Raw genomic sequence first — 23,727 nt, forward strand, 5'->3', positions numbered from 1 at the left:
CAATTTATTTGAAATAATCCCCTGTTGAGTAATAAAAACACTATCTCTGTGTCACTTTTACAACATTTCAAATCCCAAATTCTGAGCGTGATAAAGCGGGAACACACAAAACATTTCAAGGGTTGAAAGGTCAAAGTATTGCACTGGTCTTAGCCTAGTTCTGGTCATGAATTTCTGTTGTTGCACAATAGTTGTGCAGAATCCTTCTGTTGTGGTCAAAGTGTGAAAGCAGGAAGTAAGAAAACACAAACTTCAGATGTTGTCACACTGTTGGAAGAAAAAAAAAGTTTCCACATGAAATCTTGCAGAAATTCAGTATTTGTCAATTCTACAGATTCAGCCTCTTCTGATGAAAAGCAACAAACAAACATGTCTTTCCAATATTATTGGGGTGACAATGGATGCTATGCCACACATTTAAATAAACATACTGCAATTTCTTTGATGTGTTATTATGTCCATTTGTGTCAATAAACATTCATAGTAGATGTTGCATTCATATTAAATGTGTAAATTTGGAAAACTATAGATGTGGTCACCATGATCATGAACACACCACTAACATTAAGGTGAATCAGCCAATAGAATCATGCACAGTCATGTACATATGTGTTTCTTCTTTAGTACAGGGAGGTACAGTATATAAAGGTGAATCTCTCTCTGTCTTCTCTTTCGGACTGTGTTGAGGAGGAAGACAAAACCTGTCATCGGCTCTACATGAAAACTAACATTGATCTTTAATGAAGTCTGTAAGTTAAGATAAAAAAATAACCTCTTTTATTTCATTCTAATTGTATGCAGTTGTTACCTTTTTCTAATAACTTGCCAATTGTTTGTTCCTGTCTGTCAAACACTTTGATCTGTGTTGATTAATTTGGAAAAGCGCTGTATAAATCTAATTTGATTTACAGATTGATTTTTGAGTGATTTATTTCTTTTTTTTTAAATCAGATTTCCAAAGCAAGATTTTACCAGATATCCATTAATATACATATGCATAAACAACATGTTTATGGTCATGAACATGCATTAAACATTTTGTTTAAAAAATATTTCTAATCCACACAATGTAAAACTGTCTTGTCAGGTAACCTAACAATATTATAACATCTACATTAACTGGTTTTATTCAAAAAAAAAAAAAAACACTACTACTTTAATTAAAGCTATTTTTAATGAACAATGAATAATGTGAAGAAAATGTTTTAGTTCTCCTCAGTTTATCCATTTGAGGTATAATTTTGCTGTTTGAACTCCACTGTTTTCTTTCTTTTTCTTTTTCTTTTTCTTTTTCTTAGAAGATTCACTGTAGATCCGTCAGTTTGGAACTATCTCCTAAAAATGATTAATCATTTTTTCATCTTATTGCTTTGCCTTTCAAAATGTAAGTAATTATATATGTTTTGCTCTGCATAATAAAGCAAATCAAGCAAGCAATACCAACCATATTCTCACATGATATGACATTTTATATTTAATTTCTAGGCAGCTCAGATAATGCAGACGTCGTGGTTCAGAATCGTCTGAAAATTGTTCAAGCTGGAGACAGTGTTAACTTCACCTGTATTTTTTCAGGAGAGTCAAGAAACAGCGTTGTTTGGGTCAAACAAAGAGTCGGAGAGAAACCCCTTCTGATCGCTTCATCATATCAAGCTTTATCTGCCGTCTTTGAAAATGGCTTTGACAAAAATAAACGTTTTTTTGTTGCAAAAGACAAGAGCAGTTTTAATCTGAGCATCACAAATACAGAAGAATCAGACACTGGAACATACTATTGTATTAAATATATATATATTCGTTTTTATTTTGGTGAAGGCACTGATCTCATTGTTAAAGGTAAGCAGAATATTCACTTAAATTTGACTGTGCGACATACAGTACATTGTGTTTGTTCAAACAAGCATTATGTTATTGTTATTTCTTTTCAGATGGACAGCTGAGCATTGACTCAGAGCATCAGAGACCTGAGACAGATCCAGATCATCCAGAAGAGTCTGCAGCGGCCCTGCAGTGTGCCGTCGTCACTCAGAGCTGTGCAGGAGAACACAACGTCTACTGGTTCAGACATGAATCTGGAGAATCTCCTCCAGGAATCATTTACACTCAGGAACGCAGGAACGCTCAGTGTGAGAGGAGATCTGATGGGAACTCTACCACACACAAATGTGTCTACAACCTGCCCAAGAACATCAGTCACTATGATGCTGGGATTTATTACTGCGCTGTGGCCACATGTGGAGAGATACTGATTGGAGAAGGAAGAAAAGTTGATTCACCAGGGCCAGGTATCCACTGAATTTGCTACAGAAAATCTAAATCTCATGGTGTCGTTGTATCACTTAATATCTTTTAAAAAGAAGTTATTTTTCACATCTGCAGATACACCATGGAGTACAATTGCCCTAGTTTTAGCAGCTTCAAACTGTTTATCAGTGATTGTGATCATAATTCTGGGCTCACAGTTGTACAAGCATCGACGAAAAGGTAGGAATTACTGCATAACTCTTCTCTAATATGTAAGTCTGAACAGTCAAATCAACATCCTTCAATGACCGTGCAGTTATGTGTTCCAGTTCTTATTGCATTTCAAGATGGGACTCAGAACGTTCAGAATAGTCACTTAATGGTAAGCAGTTTAATATTTCATGTGCTTTTATGCCATATGTTGCAAATATTATTCAATTTATATGTCTTCATAGGCAATTTGTGTGACTGAATGAATCAAAATTGCTGTTCTAGGATGAAGACAGAGATGCTTTGAATTATGCTGCATTGAGCTTTCAACAAAAGCCCTCCACTTCAAGAAGACCCAGGGGAAAACACATCAGATAATTCAATATGTGCACATGCAAGGAATCAATACAATTTACTAAAAAATTAATTCTCCATTGTTAAAAAAAACCCTATACTCTTAATGTGACTCTTCATGTGCTTCAATTGATTAAACCAATAGATATTTCAAGCTTTTAATTAGCCTCCTCAAGCTTTAAACATTATTCTATGCCTAAGTTTTATCTAAAATGATCTGTCAAATTAAATGAACTGTTTGACAATAATTTAATTTAAAGAAACCTTCATGGAAGCCTGTTCTACCACAAAGACTCGGGAGAATAAATACCGTAACAATTATACATTTATTAACAGCGCAACAAGCAATAGGCCTATATGATACAAAGTTCTTTGGCGTAGGCCCCGTCCGCATCAACATGTTTCACTAGATTTTTGACCAACACATGCTAACATACAGCATATTGATTGGTGGGGCATCAATTTTAGATGATAAAGAAGCGAAATTCACTGTCCGTGGCACTTAAATTATATGTGACAATTGTGTCTATTTTACTCATGCTGACTCTCGTTTTAATACATTAGTTAGACCACATAAGTAGTAGGTAATTGGAAATGTTAATCATATCTAGGAATTGGAGAGCATTAGTCTACATACCTGAACATTTTTGACCTGTCCAATATTTTTGATAAATGGCTCAAGATGTCCCTCTAGCGGACACATGTATAAAACCTCCACCATGAGACCAGGAAAATAGGCTGTGAGGCCTTCAGTGCATTAGACTGCAGATTTTCAGAAATCACACTTTGCTTAATGTTAAAATTCTGGGCATACTATTCTAGGTTTAGGGATCGTTTCTGTCTCTTTCTGGACAAAATTGTGTCCTGTCTGACCACAGCTAAAAACTTTTAAGTTTAATGAAACTCCCATTAATCAATTATTTTATTGCTTCCATTTTCCTTAAAAAAAAAAAAAGTTTATGTTTTAATAAGCTTAACTACATTCAGCTGCAGAAACAAACATACTTTAATTAGACTGAACGTAATTTTTTATATACACATTTAAATTAATTTATAATAGTATATTGTATATGTATATGTGTATATGTAGTGTTACTGTAATTGTTTATAGTGTCAGGATAAGCTGTTACTATTTATATACTGTATGTTTTTGTCACCCTGTAAGCATCGATAGGCTTTTTTTTCCCTCTACCAGTGTAAGGTGAAGTAATTAACCGCCTGTGAACGATGCATGCATGTTTTTGATTCAGATAAAGGTGTGAAAACACATCAGGGTCAGTCCTGTGGTTGGAAAAATGCTCAAACCACACTCTGCATAATCATGCAAAGGTTTGCATACCAAGGAGGTGCACAACAACATCTGTGCACACAAACTAAACCTCTCTATTTATTAAGTTATTTAATACAGGCAACTCTTTGTAGGTAAATTAGATGCAGTGTGCACTCTATATAAACATATTTGGAAAATTACTTTACATATCTTTTTTTTTTTTATTAATCTAAAACAATCGAAAAAAATATTTTTGTTACTGTCATGTCTAAAATTTTTATGTTTCTCCGCTGATGTTCATCATTGCAGTTCTCTATCTGTACTGAGAAGCTTCTTCCTGTCAGTCACTCTACAGGAAATGATGTACCTCTGACTGGAGCTCTGATTCGAGTCACATATTCTCACATGTACAAATGCTGACTTTGAGGACTACGAGACTTTGAGTGTGTGCTTTGTGATAATAATGGCATAAAGCCCAACATATTACTGTATCAGAGGCAGAGCATTTCAGGGGCATAACTATGCATGAGCTCCAGTGCAATAAAAACACGACCAACATTGTTTTTTAACATTCTAATTTTGTGCTGTCTTGACCAAGTTGGTGCTCTCAAAGTATGTTTTATGATATTTTATCAACTATGACAATTTTATATATTGTTTGAAATTAGATATTTTGATATTTATTACAGCTTTCAAATGTAAAAAATATTGAAAAACACACCATTAAAATAGTCCATACATTTTCGGCTCTGTTATGAAGTTCTTCTGAAGTCAAGAAATTGCTTTGTGTGAAGAAGAGGTCCAAATTTATGATTACTCACAGAAAATCTTTACAGTTTTTCCCATTTCTGTGTTTATTACAAAGTAAATTACAGCTGATTTCACTTCTACTGACACACATGGAAGACCATAGGAAGCATTTCCAAAACAGAAAAAGTACAGAAAAATGGATTGCTGCAGACAGAAGAGAGAAAAATTTACAGTATGTTGTATTAGAATCCAATGTTTACAAAAACCATGTATAGTGTTATAAAAGTGTACATTATACACACACACACACACACATATATACAGTATATGTCCGGCTGCCGCGGGTGATGGAGGAACTCACAGGGTTTGACAATCAGGGAACAATTTAAGCGCATGTATTGGCGCAACAAGCCGACACTAAGCCGGGGCCTCTCTGCTTTTTTCGGGTAAGTCCGGGGGTCTTCTCAGTGAGAAGAACACCACTCGACAAACAGGTTCCACTTCAAGGCACAAGCATGTCTCATAGACGGTGCTCGTGCTGAAGTGATGGGGTTCACTACCTCCTGGCGTTAGTTACCTAGAACCTCCGCGTCCCATCCAGAGACCAGACATGGAGATTCCAGTTGCAGGTGCCATAAGGTCCCCTGTCTCTGAGAAAGCAGGTCCTTCCTCAGAGGAATGTGCCAGGGAGGGGCTGACCCGAGGAGTACTAGTTCTGGGAACCAAGTCCGGTTGGGCCAATAAGGAGCAATTAACAAGACCTGCACCTCGTCCTCCCTGACTTTGCACAGTGTCTGTGCGAGAAGACTCACTAGGGGAAACGCATACTTGCGTAAGCCCCAGGGCCAGCTGTGTTCCAGTGCATTCTGCATCCTTCTGGAAGATTGAGCACGATTGAACACGCCTGGGATGTGAATGGCATGAAGCGACCTCAGATGTTTCTGACTCCAAAGGAGGAGATGGCGGGTGAGTTGTGACATGCGACGGGAGTGTAGACCACCTTGTCGGTTGATGTACGAAATGGCCGCGGTGCTGTCCGTATGGACCAAAACATGTTTGCCCTGTAGTGGCTCTTTTAGGCGGCCCAGTGCAAGATGTACTGCTAGCAACTAGAGGCAGTTGATGTGCCAATGCGTGGCTCCCCAGCCGGTGATAGAGGCATCCGTGGAGACAATATTATGCCTGGACACTTGTTCTAGGGGTACTTGCACATTTCGGGACTCGGCCGTGAAGCTAGTGCTGAAGCGGCCTCAAATGAAGCAAGCCGAGCGGCATCACTGCATTTGCGGCTGCCATATGCCCCAGGAGCCTCTGAAATAACTTCAGTGGGGCCGCTGTCCTGCTTTTGAACGGATTCAAGCAGTTCAACACTGACCGAACACACCTCACCTTAGCGTGGTTTAAGCCCACGTGTTGTTGTTCATCTGAGGTTGTATTTAACTAACGTCAAGATTATTATTTTGTATAATGTCCTGATAGGTAAAACCATAGAATTCAAAACGGTGCTCTTTCTTTTTCACATGATTGAATATTTTATATATATATATATATATATATATATATATATATATATATATACTGTATATATATATATATATATATATATATATATATATATATATAAACGGACGAAAAACATATATGGTAGATATAAATAAGTTGCATTTGTTCCAAATACACTTCTACAATACAGTACAAAATAGAATGAAAATGAAAATGCCCGTTCGAAGGTTTTTTTTAAGCATTAAGATCTTTATTAAATTCCATAACGTGTTCACACATGTGGCAACAGGGTTAAGTAATGTCTATTAGGAGTTTTGATATTCATTACCTTACTCAGTGGTGACACTTAATAAAACAACTACATAGTAGGTGTTGCTATTCAGAAGGACTGCAGGATATTAGAGTATACTGCACAATTTGTGTGTGCTTTAGATGAAAGTCCTGCTGGTTTGTTACATGTGGTTTTTTTCTTTTCTTTTTCTTTCTGTTTTTCACACTTCCGAGGCACTTGTAGGGGGTGGCGTCAGTGTTTTGAGCAGGTCATTTTGATTAGACAGAGATTGTCTTTCCTGTACATCATGCCCCAGCCAGTTTGCAACTTTACATTAAGTATAGGGTGTGTGTAACATAATTAGATGCTCCTTTTTTACACATGAGTACAGTCTTTTCATTTACAGTAATCAAGTATATCCATAAAGAGCTTTGTTAATATACATAGATGAAAAGAAATTAATATAGTCAACCAGTAGAAAGAAGAAGAGAAGATTTATTGCAGCAACTGTCTTTGTTTCTACAGGACACAACAATGTGATATTTTATTCAAGAAAGTCTGTAAGTAAAGATTCGAATTTGTATATGTGAAAAACTAGAACTGTGTAATTGTATTTGTAATTTAATGCATATAATCATTATTATTATTATTATTATTATTTATTTTAATATTTTTGTCCCTCTAGATGACTTAACTTGTTTGGAGTTACTGTGACAAAATGAATCACCATTTTTTTATTCTACTTCTTTTCCTTCCAAAGTGTAAGTTACTATTTTGTATTCTGTTCATTTAGACCACTTAGACTAAATGAATAGCTAATAAACAGCTTTTTTTTCTTCATAGTACTTCATGAAGAAACCAAAATTACACCAGGCAAAACTAACTGTCCTCTTACTCATTCTTTAGGCAGCTCAGATAATGCAGACGTTGTGGCTCAGAATCGTCTGAAGATTGTTCAAGCTGGAGACAGTGTTAACTTCACCTGTATTTTTTCAGGAGAGTCAAGAAACAGTGTTGTTTGGGTCAAACAAAGAGTCGGCGAGAAACCCATTCTGATTGTTTCATCACATCAAGCTTTATCTGCCGTCTTTGAAAATGGCTTTGACAAAAATAAACGTTTTTTTGTTGCAAAAGACAAGAGCAGTTTTAATCTGAGCATCACAAATACAGAAGAATCAGACACTGGAACATACTATTGTATTAAATATATATATATTCGTTTTTATTTTGGTGAAGGCACTGATCTCATTGTTAAAGGTAAGCAGAATATTCACTTAAATCTGACTGTGCTACATACAGTACATTGTGTTTGTTCAAACAAGCATTATGTTATTGTTGTTTATTTTCAGATGGACAGCTGAGCATTGACTCAGAGCATCAGAGACCTGAGACAGATCCAGATCATCCAGAAGAGTCTGCAGCGGCCCTGCAGTGTGCCGTCGTCACTCAGAGCTGTGCAGGAGAACACAACGTCTACTGGTTCAGACATGAATCTGGAGAATCTCCTCCAGGAATCATTTACACTCAGGAACGCAGGAACGCTCAGTGTGAGAGGAGATCTGATGGGAACTCTACCACACACAAATGTGTCTACAACCTGCCCAAGAACATCAGTCACTATGATGCTGGGATTTATTACTGCGCTGTGGCCACATGTGGAGAGATACTGATTGGAGAAGGAAGAAAAGTAGATTCACCAGGGCCAGGTATCCACTGAATTTGCTACAGAAATAAAAATAAAGAATTGTGTGGGCTCATGGTGTTGTTGCATCACTAATATCTTTTAAAAATAAGTTATTTTTCATTTCTGCAGATACACCATGGAGTACAATTGCCCTAGTTTTAGCAGCTTCAAACAGTTTATCAGTGATTGTGATCATAATTCTGGGCTCACAGTTGTGCAAACACCAGCAGAAAGGTAAGATTTACATGCTTTATTTAACTCTAGTATTCAAAGCAATGTCTATAAGTTTCAGTGCAGATGTAACATATACGTTCTTGTTTACTCAAGACGGGATCCCATATATTGTGCTTGATAAATCAATGGTAAGACTTTTCCTTTTGCTTTATCTTCTCTTTATTTGATTGCTTTCAGACTCGGCTTTGTTTGCTTTACCAATATACCTTTACAGATAAAATGTGAAACTGCATAATGTCTGCATGAAGTTTTAATCGGTTTTGGTTTTTCCAATTTAAATTTGAATTGTGTTGTATGTTCATAATCAAAATATTTGAATCTATGCATCATTATAACTGTGGTTCTGTTTCAGGCTGATGACACCAGCACTACAGTCAATTATACAACGTATTACAAACGTATTTAACCTTTAGAAGGCTTAAGGAATAAAACTGGCAGAACACAAGTTTGACTTTCACCTCGTCTTCATGCATTTAGCAGTTGTTTGAAAGAAGTCTTTTTTAAATGACAAAATTTACCACATCAAATGATTACAACACATGCCTTAGTTTGTAAAAAAAAAAAAAAAAAAACTAGGACATGAATTTACAATAATACAGTATGTACAATGAATGGACATTAACTGTGGAAATCAACATCAAACTGCTGTTGATATGAGCTTAAGCTGTACCGTATGAAACCTGATATATTTCTTTCAAATCTTTTCTCTTGTAAAAATTAAACATTGTGGAAGATGTGTTATATCTTCCATTGATTATGATTAAACAGTACATTAGATATTAATGTTAATGGTTAAAATGATGGGTTTATGCTTAGAAATACAATTTGCCTGTTTTTTTGTTTCATAGAGTTTCATACTGAATATGTGATTTTTTTTCTTCTTTTTTTTTAAATAATAAAAAAATTATAATTCAATACTAGAGTGTTTAATTTGTCAGAGGTCAGATATCAGGATGTCAGATACCATGAGAAAACATGAATAATATAATAAATAAATGTCTTAATCATAGCATATTAAACCTCAACGTTCTTTACTCAAATGAAAGCTCAGTGCATTGCGCCCACTCCCCAATACAGCATTCAAAATCCTCATCCGGAGCGCTGAATGATATACAAGGTGCCTCCAGTGACCCGCACCAACATTCGGCAACTCAATGGCACATGGCATGCTAGAGGAGTGGGAGGTTCATGGGGGCAGACCTGATGGAGAGGCTCCCCACTGTAACCCTCAGGTCTCCCAGAGTGCTAACCAGACCCGCACCTCTACTATGAGAAGCGGCGGGGGGATGGGTAGCAGCAAAGAGGCTCATACCTCTGTGAAGAAGGAGAGTCACGACTGCAATGCCAACATGGAAATGCTCTCACAGTAGGAGCATGCACCATCCACAAACGCTTTATCATCATGCCCAGGCATGTGAGACAGCGATCATGGCCTTCAGATGAGGTCAGGAAACGGGCGCATCCAGAAACACACAGACTAAAAGACATCTTGAAAAAGACGCTGATTGCCCGTGCGTGCACTTTTAGGGAAATGAAAGCTCTAGCGTAAAATCTGCCAGGGAGACTTAATGAATTAATAAACGTCATTGTGATATCATCTCACCTTCCGAGTCTTTTTGGTAGAACTGCTCTTTCAGCTGAAATGCCCAGGGATTAATGAAGCTCTGAATGAACAGTGCGCTGGATCCACACACCGCTGGAAGGCGCCTTCACACCGGCAGAGAGAACCCAAAAAATAGCAATAATAATTGGTGTTTTCTGAGATCTTTCTCCTAATAGCAATGGAAATAGCTTTTTGCTCTCTTTTAAAGAAGTTTGCACTGTCCTCTTCTGAAGGTGCCTGGATTGAGCGATTGTTGTACAACCGCTCAGATCCAAAGCAAAACATTTATAAAGTGAGTAATGCCGGTCACACAAATGTCCGGGTAGGTATGACTCGGCACGCAAATCTCACTAGTTAACCCTCTGGGGTCTGAGCTGTTTTCTGGCCCTGGAGGTGTTCTGACATGCTCTGACATTTGTGCTTATTTCTGTTACTTGTGACATTGTCATGGCTAAAGTCTTATTACACTGTATTTAGCACAAACTCTGCTACAATAATATATCAGCAGCATGTGTGTAAAAGTTTGTAGTTTTGAGATAATGACATTTATGCGTGGTTTGTGAAAATACAAAAAAAAATTGTCACTGAAATAAGGCCATGAAACCCATACTGATTATTTCTTCACAAGACTTTTGAAAATTGTATCACGTAGCCTATAATATTTGCTCCAAAACGATGTGAAAATCACCCTGACCGCTCATTCAGATAAGACAATATATTGATTTAAAATTTCTAAGACGTGTTTTGTGTGAAAAAGCCTTATGCGAAGAGGCGTGATCATCTCATTAATATGTAAGGCTTTAACACCTGAGAAAGACAAAGACACTCCCCTAACGGCCCTATTAGGAGCGATCAGGCCCTGTCATTCAGAGCAACCTTGCACAAAGAATGAGGAGATTTAAAAAATAATGGCTTTTAGATTGTTTGGATTTATTTACAACACAACATAATCCAACGATATACAACAAATGACAAAAGAGCACATTGAAAACAATGATCCAAAGACAGAGACCTTTGTGCCAATCCTAAAAACATTGTACATACCTTTCATTTCCAAGGTGTTTGATTTTCACTTTACCATGTTCATGTACAGAGACTCATGTGAATGTTGAAGTCAGCAGGACTCAGTTGCATCTGGTCCCTGAAAGAAAAGAAAAAAAGTGAACATACTGGTATCAAGAGAAACTAGGCCTGCACGATTTTGGGAATAAATTTTTGATTTTTCTGGTTAAAATTGCTTTTTAAAATTCACAGAATACACACACACACACACAAATGTTTCCAACAATATATAATATAATGAACACCAGGTTTGTTGTGCCTTGTAGGCACAAGCTATGTGCAGTACTGCATAAAATAATAATAACAATAACCTATAGCAGCCTATAAATCTTCCAAAAGATTTCAGTAACAATGCTAGAGAAAAATATATTGATTATCTTATGTTACTTCAAATGTTTCCATTCGTTATGATGATATGAAATGAGATAATAGTAAAAACATAAAGCCTAATGTTTGGTGCATTTTTCCTTTCAAACGCGATCGCGCTCCAAAATATGATACATTCAAACGCGATCGCGCTCCAAAATATGATACATTCAAACCCACAGCTGTCACAGTGTCTGGTTGGTGTTCCCTGGTTGTCCTCTAGAGGTCTCTCCCCCTACCGTCACCACATCTTCATGAACTGCAATTCCCACAATCCTTTGTCGGCACTTATCACTATCATTGCACTCAGCTGTTCTCACTTACCTTGTCAGTATTTGTGTATTTATACCCTGGCTGTTGTATCATTCGTTCTGGTATCCTTGTATTGTGTCACCCGCTTCTCTGTGTTTCATGCCTGTTTATTTTCTGTGTTTTGGACTGCTATATGGATTTCGACCTTTGCTTGTTACTGGATTATGATACGGATTACCCCAATAAAACTGCACTTGGACTATTGCCGTTTCGTGTGCGTGTCGTGACAGAAGGATACCAGCACAATGTATAGATCCAGCAGTACGGGTTTTCGTATCCGTCCCCCAACCACTGAGAAGGAGAGGAGGGGACGATTTAGTAATTTAATGGCTTTACGCCAGCAGGGCCAGTCGGTAGGTGGACTATCTAAATTTTTTGGGACTCTCTCAAGAGGTTTGGGGTACAATGATGCGGCACTAAAAGACCTTTTTAACAAATGCCTTGACAACCCTTTACCTCGATGTGAGATGATGGGGCTGGAGACTTTGGACTTTTGGGGGTTCACAAATTACTTGCAGAAGCGTAGCCAGTGGATTACGTCAGACCCGTTGGTTTCTTCTAACAGGAAGGCTGAATCCACATCGGCGTCTCTTGACGGGAGGACGGACCCTGCGCCTGTGTCCCCGGACAAGATGGCCACCGCCGAGCCAGTGTCTCCAACGGCCGCGGAGCGTGGCCCACCGCAGATCGCACCATCAGCCAGCACAATCACTATCATTGGAACCATCCGAGGGTGGAGTGGACTGGTGTCCAAGCTGGCCGATCTGCCACTGAGATCTGTCCGAGCAGCCAATAGCCTGAGATTTTCACGAGTTTCAGCGATATCTATTCCCCAGACCGCCAGGCCAGAATCTTGCTCCGCTGAGACTGCTGATCCAGAGACTGTTCACGTCACGTCTGCCGATCCAGAGACTGTTCACGTCACGTCTGCCGATCCAGAGACTGTTCACGTCACGTCTGCCGATCCAGAGACTGTTCACGTCACGTCTGTCGATCCAGAGACTGTTCACGTCACGTCTGCCGAGCCTGTGTCTTCGGACAGGATGGCCGCCGCCGAGCCTGTGTCTTCGGACAAGATGGCCGCTGCCGAGCCAGATCCAGTGTCTGCGGACAAGATGGTTGCCGCCGAGCCTGTTCACGTCACGCCTGCCGAGCCTGTGTCTTCATACAAGATGGCCGCTGCCGAGCCAGCTCCAGTGTCTGCGGACAAGATGGTTGCCGCCGAGCCTGTTCACGTCACGCCTGCCGAGCCTGTGTCTTCGGACAAGATGGCCGCTGCCGAGCCTGTGTCTTCGGACAAGATGGCCGCCACCGAGCCGGTGGTGTCTGTTCCTGAGCCGGTGGTGTCTGTTCCTGAGCCGGTGGTGTCTGAGCCGGTGGTGTCTGAGCCGGTGGTGTCTGTTCCTGAGCCGGTGCCTGTTCCTTGGCCGCCCGAGGGGTCGTCTCCGCCGTGGCTGCCCGAAAGGTCGTCTCCGCCGTGGCCGCCCGGGGGAAGGTCTCCGCCCTGGCCGCCCGAGGGAAGGTCTCCGCCCTGGCCGCCCGAGGGAAGGTCTCCGCCCTGGCCGCCCGGGGGGTCTTTTCCGCCCTGGCCGCCCGAGGGAAGGTCTCCGCCCTGGCCGCCCGAGGGAAGGTCTCCGCCCTGGCCGCCCGAGGGAAAGTCTCCGCCCTGGCCGCCCGATGGACTGGCATTTCCGCGCTGGCCGTCTGCACAGCCTGCTCCGCCCTGGCCGCCCAATGGGTCATCTCCGCCCTGGCCTCCCGATGGACTGGCGTTTCCGCCCTGGCCGTCTGCACAGCCTGCTCTGCCCTGGCCGCCCGAGGGGTCGTCTGCTTCGCCCTGGCCGCCCTATGGACTGTTTGCTTCGCCCTGGCCGCCGGCTAAGCCATCACCCCCTGTTCCTGTTCCCCTCCATGGACCTGGCCCCCCCATCCCTCCCCCTGATCCTTCATTGTTCCACCTCCCTCCTGGACTCTTGTTTTGTTTTTGTTTGTTTTTTTGTGTGTGTCTTGGAGCGTCTGGTATCCGCTCCTTAGAGGGGGGGTACTGTCACAGTGTCTGGTTGGTGTTCCCTGGTTGTCCTCTAGAGGTCTCTCCCCCTACCGTCACCACATCTTCATGGACTGCAATTCCCACAATCCTTTGTCGGCACTTATCACTATCATTGCACTCAGCTGTTCTCACTTACCTTGTCAGTATTTGTGTATTTATACCCTGCCTGTTGTATCATTCGTTCTGGTATCCTTGTATTGTGTCACCCGCTTCTCTGTGTTTCATGCCTGTTTATTTTCTGTGTTTTGGACTGCTATATGGATTTCGACCTTTGCTTGTTACTGGATTATGATACGGATTACCCCAATAAAACTGCACTTGGACTATTGCCGTTTCGTGTGCGTGTCGTGACAACAGCGCGCTCCAAAATATGATACATTCAAACGCGATCGCGCTCCAAAATATGATACATTCAAACGAGATCGCGCTCCAAAATATGATACATTCAAACGAGATCGCGCTCCAAAATATGATACATTCAAATGCGATCGCGCTCCAAAATATGATACATTCAAACGCGATCGCGCTCCAAAATATTAAACATTATGGTTATACATATCTATGTTTGAGCAGATATCCACAAACAGTATTTAACAGTAAACACGGGTCTAAATAGTATAATATTCACCATATATCTAGCAACAGTTCAACTGCAATGTGAAGTTTATGCAACAATACCATAAACTAATAAGTAAGAATTTCTTACCTTACATCTTTCTTGTCTTCAAATTGCGTTCTTCTTCTTCTGAGGTAAATCCAATATAAGCTCAGACGTGTCTTCCAAACTCGACAAAAAGCAGAGACTTGTGAAGTTTTTTGGTGTTTTGTGTTTGAGGTAAGGAGGGCGTTCGCGTCAGTGTTGTTTTTGGCAGCCCTTTTAGTTTTAGTCTTAGTCTTAGTCTTTTGGACGAAAATGCTTTTTAGTTTTAGTCACATTTTAGTCACTTATAAACTTGATAGTTTTAGTCAAGTTTTAGTCGACGAAAACACAAAAAGGTTTTAGTCAAGTTTTAGTCGACGAAAACACAAAAAGGTTTTAGTCAAGTTTTAGTCAATTTAAAAAAGAAAAGAAAAAAAAAGTAGTCTTTAACAAATTAATTTAGGTTGAAAAGTATTGGAAATGGGCTTAGGTTTGACAGGTTGTAGCAAGTGTTGCAATTCATAAAACAACAGTTAACCTTAAAACCTTTGCATAATAAACTAGACTTTCTCATTGATGGAGATGCAGTGCTGCCAAGCTGTACTTCATTGTCGCATTGGGCAGAAAACTTTTATCCCCATATTACAAGTTTTTTCCATGAATTGATGCTCTTCAAAAATTTCAGCACATTGGCTATTTTCACCAGTAATCACAGTAATAAAGGATTGGTTTAAAGTTTAACAACAAAAAACTTTGAGCTACTACAACATTACACACAGATAAAGTGGTAACAGAATCACTGTTTTACTCCAAAAAAGCCAGGAATAAAAACATTCTTACTTTGGCAATTGTGGCTTTATTTGAGAAATTGCTAAAGTGCAATGAACAACGTGCCCAAAATATAAGCTATTGAGGAACACATACTTATGCTCTACAACTTGTGCTTCAACTTGAAGTGCAACAACAAGATGCATATTATTTGTAAACACAAACATCATACAACCCTGTCTATCTTTAACTTGTGCAAACTGCAAAGTTGCAAACATTCTGAAACAAAATAATAAAATAAATAATACTGAGGTGCATTGAACATAGGTTGTTAGAAATGCATACTTGAATTTAAAGTATGAAATAAACATGACACTTGTGTTGAACATAAAAATGAATAAGACAATCCTTGAATACTGTAAACACTGTATTTGGTCTTTAAAGAAAGCAAACTAACTTACTAAATAAATAAAAACAATGTTGGTTTAACACAATGAAGTAGAGGAGGGCCCTACCTCTAGTGCAGTCTCACAGCAAGCACAAACAGAATATCACAGTGACATATCTGTAAAAAAAAAAAAAAAATTAAATGCTCGTTAAATTAGCCTACTGACCTCGATTCAGTTTCAGGAAAGCACTTCTTTCTAAAATGACTCTTGCTCTATTACGACGGCCACGACTGAGGTCACCTGTAATGCTAAAGACTCTCTCAGCAAATGCTTGAGATGCTGGCATGGCCAGAAGGTCTAAGGCAATAGGTTTTAGGCTCAGATAAACAGAATCTCCCTGTGCAGCCCAAAATTCTAGGGCAGTCTCTTGGTTTGTAGGCTGTGACAACTGCTCTTTGAATTTCTTGATTTCCTCCTTGACACACGGCTTTGAGAGTGTAGACTTGGAAGGCCGGCTTGGTTTGGACAAGAATCTGAATCTGGGCCGCTTGTTATGAGGCTGCTCTTCTTTGGATTCTTCTCCCTCCTCTGGCTCCACATCTTCAGCCTCCTCCTCCCGTACGACTGGTGGCACCAATTGAGCAATATAATCTTCTGATCTTCTCAGAAGTGCCTCTATTTGCTCGTCATCATTTTCAAGGAGTGCTTCAGGTGCAACTGTCGGGTCAAGGAAGCATGCAGCAGCAGCGAGAGGTGAAAACTTGGAGTCAGTGTGATCAAGAAAGCAGCTGAACCTCTTGTCCATGTTTGACTTCATCTTAATTGCCAGGGAAGCTAGGTCCTTAAAGCTAGATCCCTGGGCATGGGGGAACTCAGACAGGTGACCCTGCAGGTCCAGAAGGGCAGGCACCACAAGGGATAATGACTGTGTGTCACTCTGGAGCAACTGGGTATGCTCAGCGAAGGGGATGAGTAAATCTCTGAGAGCGGACAGCTTATGCCACTCACTTGACAGTAAATAGTCCCAGCTCATCCCATCCGCAACCTGAACTACTGAGTCCTTGATTTGGAGAAGCCGTGATATCATCTGATATGTGCTGGACCATCTAGTAGGGCAGTCTTTGACCAGGGTTAGTTGACACAGCTGCAGCAGTCGCTCAGTTGCCACCGATGACTTGCGGAAGAGCTTAACAAGACCTCTAACTTTGCTCAGCAGTCGGTTTACACTTGTGTCTTTCTGGATCATGTTCACCACAAGTTGTAGAGTGTGTACAACGCAGGGGGTCCTACTCATATCTATGGCTCCAAACCTAGAAGATACAAAAATACAGAGAAAAATAAATAGTTTTAAGGACATTCAATAAAATTGCCATGAACAATTGCTAAAAAAAAAGTGACTATAACCTACAAGCATAACTCAAGAGTGACTGACATACTGAAAATTAACAGCAAACTGAAGTAATTTACCTCTGGTGTTCTATAACAGCCACCTCAGAATCTTCAGGGTCACTCCTCTCAATGGATTCATCCTCGGAGTCGGAGCTAGTGGGCTGATCCGGTTCATTGGACTTGAATGCTGCAATCATGTTGCTTCCGTTGTCAGTGATGACTGTTAGAATTTTGTGTTGTGGTATTCCCCAGTCCTCTATGCAACGGTCAACACAATGTTTTATACACTCTGCCGTGTGTGGGTGTGCGATCTGATCAAGTCTCAACAATATGTGCTGTGCTTTGTTTACCACAGTGCAAAAAAAACATGCACTAATTGCCAGAAATGAAGCTGTAAGTCCTTTTTTGGTCCATATGTCCAGCCCAATTGTTATTTTACGTGCTCTGGCAAGCCGCTCTTTGTACTTTAGTTTTTCGTCATCATAAATCTTGTCAACTAAGTTGTTTATTTTTGTTCTTTTGGGTATGGTCATCCTTTTATCAAAGGTCTCCATCATGTGGATGAAATCTTCATCCTCGACTGTGCAAGCGGGTAGGCCAGTGCGTCCAATCCAAAGAGCGAGCGCTTGTTCTTTGACACGTTGTTCCACAGAATCTGACTTGTATTTGGATCCTGCGGCGAAGGCTGTTTTGATAGATGTCTGTGCCCTGTCATTATTTGGACAACCAGATTTCTGTATAGGAGTAATGGTCACTGGGATCTGGATGAGGAGAAAACAAAGACAATTACTCTCTATACAAAGTACATCTGTAAAAGTCATGTCATGTGAATACAAAACAATCAAATGTGTATGTGTGTATACTGTATATTATAGTAGTAATAGTAATAATAGTGTACTGTATATATTATGCAGATCATCATGTTTCAACACATTACGTTTAGAAAACAAAGAGGTCTTTACTATCAAACGTTGTCGCCACAGTTTTGTCACATCTTTTGTATTTTCATCCTCGTTTCATCGCTGTTTTGACGCTTTGTTCAAGAAGCTTTTCGATTTGGGAAACTGGAGAAAATGTGCTCGGTTCAGGTGGGGGTTAAACACATGGGGAACAGCAACCGGTCTGAAATGCTAATTTTCCCTCCACATTTCAGACTGTCACTGAAATCAAATTTGGTTTAACATAATGACGATCTACACTTCCTACCCGGCCAAAATCCCTGCATGTTCAACAAATAAAAGTGACACAAACATCAGGGATGCAAACACATGTATGGTCAAAAAAGAGAGAGGTTATCGAAGCCCTCGCCCCGCGGCAAATATCCAGATACTTACATAATTGTGATGAATTTAATCCTTTGTAAGTTATCATTTTGCAGTGTAAGATTGCAGTTAACACCTTTAAATATTACATAAATGTATTATGTATTTTTATTAAACTCAGTGAGTGTATAAATCAGCAGCAAAAAGTAATTCTTGAAAAAATCTGCACAGTAATTTTATAAAATCTAAACATGTTAATAAAAACTAATTACTATTAGTACTTATAAAATACAATCAGGCAATCATACATTTCACAATTTTATATTTATATATGAATGTCAAGAATTCAGAAGTGTAGTAGGCTATATATTTATACAGTATAGCCTACACTACACACAAATAATATACAATTAAATTATGCTCATTTTAAATGTATTGTGTAGGCTAGGTAAAAAAAAATATAGGCTTTTAATAATCTTTCAGTGCGCAAAACCATGATAATATGAAACGCTTCAAAACAGAGCACACAAAGCGCGTATGCGCATCGCGGGTGCAGAATGATGTGCTCAAAGCAACATGGAGTCACAGTGTTCAGCGCTGCGCAAGTGCGCATTTAAAAGTTCACGGCACAAAGTGAAGAAATGTCGAGCGCACAAATCCTAGTGTATCTGTCCAACAGTTTATTGATCATTTGTTTCTTCAGTTTTAAATTACAGTTATTGTGCGTTTGATGCCGATTCATAGTCCTTGTGATTTGTGTGATGTGCATCAGGCACACGGTAGCAAGTTGTTTAAAAACAGCAACAAACATAAAATACAAATACACAAAATAAAGTCATTTTATGCAAATCCACAGCCTTTTATCTACAGATCAAGCATTATAATGTTAATATATCATATTGGAGAGAGTTTTACCGTGCATCCTGCTGTAACCGGACGAGGCGCGCGCGCTGTTTTAATACTGAATGGAGAATGATTGACAGATGAGGGAAAACGAGTTTCCATAAACTTTAATTTAATGATGTAAATAGACTTCTGTCCCTCACATTAAGCTATGGAATATCTTCAGATGACTTTGTGAAATTATAATCAGACCCAAGTCACCCAAACTGATGTGAAAAAATCGGGAGGCGCCGAAAAGCGCGCTGTTTGCATCCCTGAAACATAACTTACGCTATAAACGTTAGCGCAACCAAGCTAATATTAGCCTGAAGTTAGCAGCAAATTTGCGCCAGTAGATATATGTAAAACCTTAAACTTACCATGAAATGTGTCACGAGCCGATTGTCGAGTAAAATTGAATGTATATGATATGCGTGACTTGTTAGTTAACTTACCTTCGAAAAAATATCAGCGTGATGAGCCTTCAGGTGCCGCTTGAGGTTGGTGGTATTCTTCCCACCTAGTTTGTGGCCACATTTACCGTCGTCTCCCAATACTATGCATTCCGTTTTTCTTTCTGATGGATTATACTGAAAGTATGTCCATAAATCATCTCGTCGTTTCCGACCACCAAGCCCGTTTATTGGCTTCGCCGCCATGGTCCTTCGAAGAAATGTGGCGACTCGAGTGACTAGCCGCAGCCGCAGGTGTTGATGTTGTGTGGAATCTGGTGCGCGGCGGCAGCCGGGTGGTGGGCGTACCCAAAACAAGGATAGGAAGCAGCAGCATTGCTGATACTTTTCACGCAAAATAGGCAGAAATGACATGCTTTGTGAACGTCAAACTTATAATCATTTTCGTTCCGTCTCGTCTCATCAACGAAAACTCGAAAACGTCTCGTTATGTTTTATGGCGCTTTTAAATTACCAGTACCAGCTCAACTCGACTCGACTCGACTCGCCTCGTCTCGGCTCGGCTCGCTTTTCGCTCCGTTTTCCATTGCAGATAGTACCTCCACAATAGTACCTGGTCGTCATAGCGACGCCACAGGAAACTGCCGTGACTTAATCTTTTACGCGAGACGCGCGAGATACACCCGCTACCCACACACACAGGACAATGGAGGAAATCGAGTGTATGCTGTTTTTGGATGTTTTTGTTTTTGTTTTTGCTGTTTTTTATTCAGGATACTCCGTCTGGCGCGTGCAATGATGACGCAGTGAATAGTGACGATTCTCTCTGACCAATCAGCAGTCTGCCTTGTTTTCACGTCACATTTTAGTATCGCTTCGGCTCGACTCAGCTCGCTTGGAACCTCGCCGGAGGTGGTACGAAAAAAAGTACCTGGAAGCAGGCACAGGTACAACTTTTACACAGTGGAAAACCAAACAGAGCCGAGCCGAGTCGAGTCGAGGCGAGCCGAGGCGAGCTGGTACTGTGTAGTGGAAAAGCGCCATTAGTCACCTTAGAGCCATTTTTAGCTAGTCATCGTCGCGTTATCGTCATAAAAAAAAGATGCGTCAACGAAATCATTTCGTTATCGTCATCGTTGACGAAAACAACATTGGTTCGCGTTCCATGTGGACGATTTGCATGTGAATCACTTTTGCGCGAGTGGGCGTGGTCGAATTAAAAGTAATTAGCAAGCGTTTGAGATACTGGACATCCTGTTGGTTTTATACAAATTACTTAAACAGAGAATATTTGTTTTCAGTTTGAATCCGATCATTTAAAAGTACACACTTAAATGTGTATAAAGGTATATGGCTCATAAATGTGTGACAAGTATTCGCTGAGTTTTGTTTCAGTTTATAGACGTGTTCAAGAAAAAAAAGTTCACCACGACGGAGAGGCAGAACGCACACCCTGTTTATTTTCTTTATTTTACAAAAGTACAATGTTTTGATTTGATTGTAAGTGGACACATACAAAAGTAGAAATATCATAGATTCTTTTTTTATATTTCTTTTTTCTGTATGACCATAAATGACGGAGTAATTTAAGTTTATTGTGCTACAATGTGAAGAAAATCCAGCAAAACGTGGGGGCGCGTTTGCCGACCTCAGAGGGTTAATGTCCATTGGCTCGTTATGTTACTACTTGGAGGTGATTGGGCTTCCAGCCGAGACCCCATGACGTCAGACTGACGTGACGATGAACGTGACAGACCGAATGGGAAAGATGGAGATTTGAAGACATTAAAGCATTGATACATCATCTTTTGGATATCAGTATTTGAAGTTACCCTTACATAACTAAAGAATCATAACTAGGCTAATATAACATAGGGGAATTGTCTTCCTTTAATATTGACCCATCTTGACATGGGTTAAATCCCTATTCTTGAACCCATCTTCTACTGAACTTGAAATCACAAAAAAATAACACTTCAACAAATAATTAAGATCACAATAACAGGCTAAAAGGACTGACAAGGTAATATTATGTTTAATGGATATATATATTTTTAAGATTATATATTTTCATAGTTGTCATAGCTGAAACTACTGTAACTTTTTCTTAGGCCTCAACTTTTCTAAGATGTTTTTTTCTCTACCAATGGAAAGCAACTTGCAGTGGTTGATTGTTTGAATGTTGTTTCTGTGGTTTCGATTCAAAGTGTGCTGTTTAAAACAGACAGAGGTCAGTCTTGTGGGTAGGAAACTGCTTTAGCCATGAAGTGCATGTGTCACGCTTACATGTGCATGCAAACAGATCTCATAGTTCAAAGCTTGTGTGTGTGTGTCTATGTGTGTGTGTGTGTGTGTGTGTGTGTGGTTATATATACAGTATGTGTATATATATACAATATATTGCGCTTCAAAAAGTTAAAAGCCTTACATATATTAATTAAAATGAGACACTTAAAATACTGAAAATGTATCCGCTGACATTCACCCCAGCAACTCTCACTCTATAGTGATCAGTTTCTTCCTGCCTCTCATTCGACAGGAAATGATGCAGCTCATCTCTGACAGCTAGAGTCACATCCTCTCCTTATATGGACAGAGTCTGAGTCTGCGGTAGGTTTGATGGTGGTGTAAACAAGGCCCAAAATGATAATGTGTTTTGTGAATGAAATCCAAATAGTGAGCCTGTTAGTGGGCAAAAAATACATTATTTCTGTGAACACAATATAGCTGAAGTGCTCTTATCTCTTTGATCTGGTGTGTGGGTTGTGTGTATAGTCTTTTATGATGGCTTGGGTACTTTTGTGGTTAAGAATCAACTCAAATGTCCACTTTACATCAGATCATCAAAGACTTATGAAAACATTAACGTTGAAACATAACTTAAATTTAAAGGTGCTGTAAGCGATGCTGGGAGTCGTAACTTCTTGTTGACATTCGAATTGTTGTCAAACAAAACGGAGGCTAGCTAGACCCTCCCTCCTCCTCATCCCGTCTCCTCCCTCCTCCCCTCCCTTCCGGCATAAAGGAAAGTCACTACAAACAAAGTTAAGTTTTACTGAGTTTACATTGTTTACAAGTTTACATTGAATACTTCATTCAATGTGTAATGTCGCCAAGTTAGATAAAGGGTTTTATATATTGCAGAACAGAATGCAGAAAAAGAGAAACATTATTTTAAAATCGTTTCGCCACCTGAAGCTATAACTATAGCTCCCATACAAGGACGCAATAATAGCAAGATAACGTTAGCTTCGCGTTTCCCAGTGAGCATAAACAACGGCGGCGTCGTAAACAAATTTAGTCAAAGTTGTCAACAGCCTATAAATGAACATTCAAATTCATAACAAAGAGTGGATGAAAACAATCATTCACACAAATTGTCGCCCTACTGTGAATTTGCTTGATCATTTACAATAGAGATTGATCGCTAGCTGCTAGAAACATAACGTTATATGTTGTATTCACCAAAGTTAACGCTGACTGCATAGTTCTAGCTAATTACATCCTTGTGTTGGTTTGGCGAACATGAACGTCAGTTTAGAAAGAAAGATGGATTTACCTGTTCTGCAAAAACAGAGCAACTGAATGTGGATCGGAAGCCCTTCTGCCGGCGGAGTTCTCGCCACCTTTCGAATTTTTTTCCGATGTAAATTCGGTATTTCGCGCGTTCCTTATCCTCATCCCTTATCCTTGTCCCTCTTCTTTGCAATTTGTTCATCGGAACGTCGTCTCTTTAGTCGTGTGTCGGCCATAATTCTCTCTCTCCTCCACACACCCCCTTCATGTGCAGTGCACGCGCACTAACCCCCAAACCACACCCCTCAAATACTTCTTGTCGGTGATTGGCTGGAGCACTGTTTGTTGTGTTTCATGGTGCGGGTGAGCCCAGTTTGTTTTTGTTGCCGTTTGTGGAGCCTGTGGTGTCTACAGAGACCGCGTTGTCAAAAACAGAGACCGCTGTATGTGACAAAAAATGTTTGGGCCTAAAAAACGCGTGGCATCGCTTACAGCACCTTTAAGCAATATCTGAACATGAGATTTATTTAAGGCTCTTTAAAAATTAACCAGTTG

At 39.9% G+C, this 23,727-nt stretch overlaps 2 protein-coding genes and 1 pseudogene across 3 annotated transcripts in view; 2 read left to right on the forward strand and 1 right to left on the reverse strand.

Annotated features, from left to right (window-relative positions):
- Positions 1-23,727, forward strand: part of LOC309488496 (secretory phospholipase A2 receptor-like) — a 103,928-nt pseudogene that overhangs the window by 56,802 nt on the left and 23,399 nt on the right. The window lies entirely within an intron of this gene.
- The window catches only part of LOC309488163 (uncharacterized protein), a 120,662-nt gene continuing 97,586 nt past the window's right edge, over positions 652-23,727 (forward strand). Inside the window, exons 1-7 of the mRNA XM_082156229.1 lie at positions 652-749; positions 1,299-1,384; positions 1,486-1,836; positions 1,929-2,285; positions 2,380-2,484; positions 7,509-7,859; positions 7,952-8,308. Coding sequence (XP_082012355.1) covers positions 1,342-1,384; positions 1,486-1,836; positions 1,929-2,285; positions 2,380-2,484; positions 7,509-7,859; positions 7,952-8,308 — 1,564 coding nt within the window. The 5' untranslated portion in view covers positions 652-749; positions 1,299-1,341. The remainder of the gene's footprint in view (positions 750-1,298; positions 1,385-1,485; positions 1,837-1,928; positions 2,286-2,379; positions 2,485-7,508; positions 7,860-7,951; positions 8,309-23,727) is intronic.
- LOC309488267 (zinc finger BED domain-containing protein 4-like) lies at positions 15,216-19,941 on the reverse strand. The gene is made up of 2 exons (XM_082156415.1): positions 19,699-19,941; positions 15,216-17,860 (listed from the first exon to the last, which is right to left on the reverse strand). The coding sequence occupies exon 2, from the start codon at positions 17,065-17,067 to the stop codon at positions 15,928-15,930; it is 1,140 nt and encodes a 379-aa protein (XP_082012541.1). The 5' UTR covers positions 17,068-17,860; positions 19,699-19,941; the 3' UTR covers positions 15,216-15,927.

The sequence above is a fragment of the Leuciscus leuciscus genome (genome assembly GCF_965113295.1).
Source record: "Leuciscus leuciscus genome assembly, chromosome: 2".
NCBI lineage: Eukaryota > Metazoa > Chordata > Actinopteri > Cypriniformes > Leuciscidae > Leuciscus > Leuciscus leuciscus.

Excerpts from the sequence above, each read along its gene's own strand:
- LOC309488267 (XM_082156415.1), bottom strand. The coding sequence starts at position 17,067 with ATGTCCTTAAAACTATTTATTTTTCTCTGTATTTTTGTATCTTCTAGG.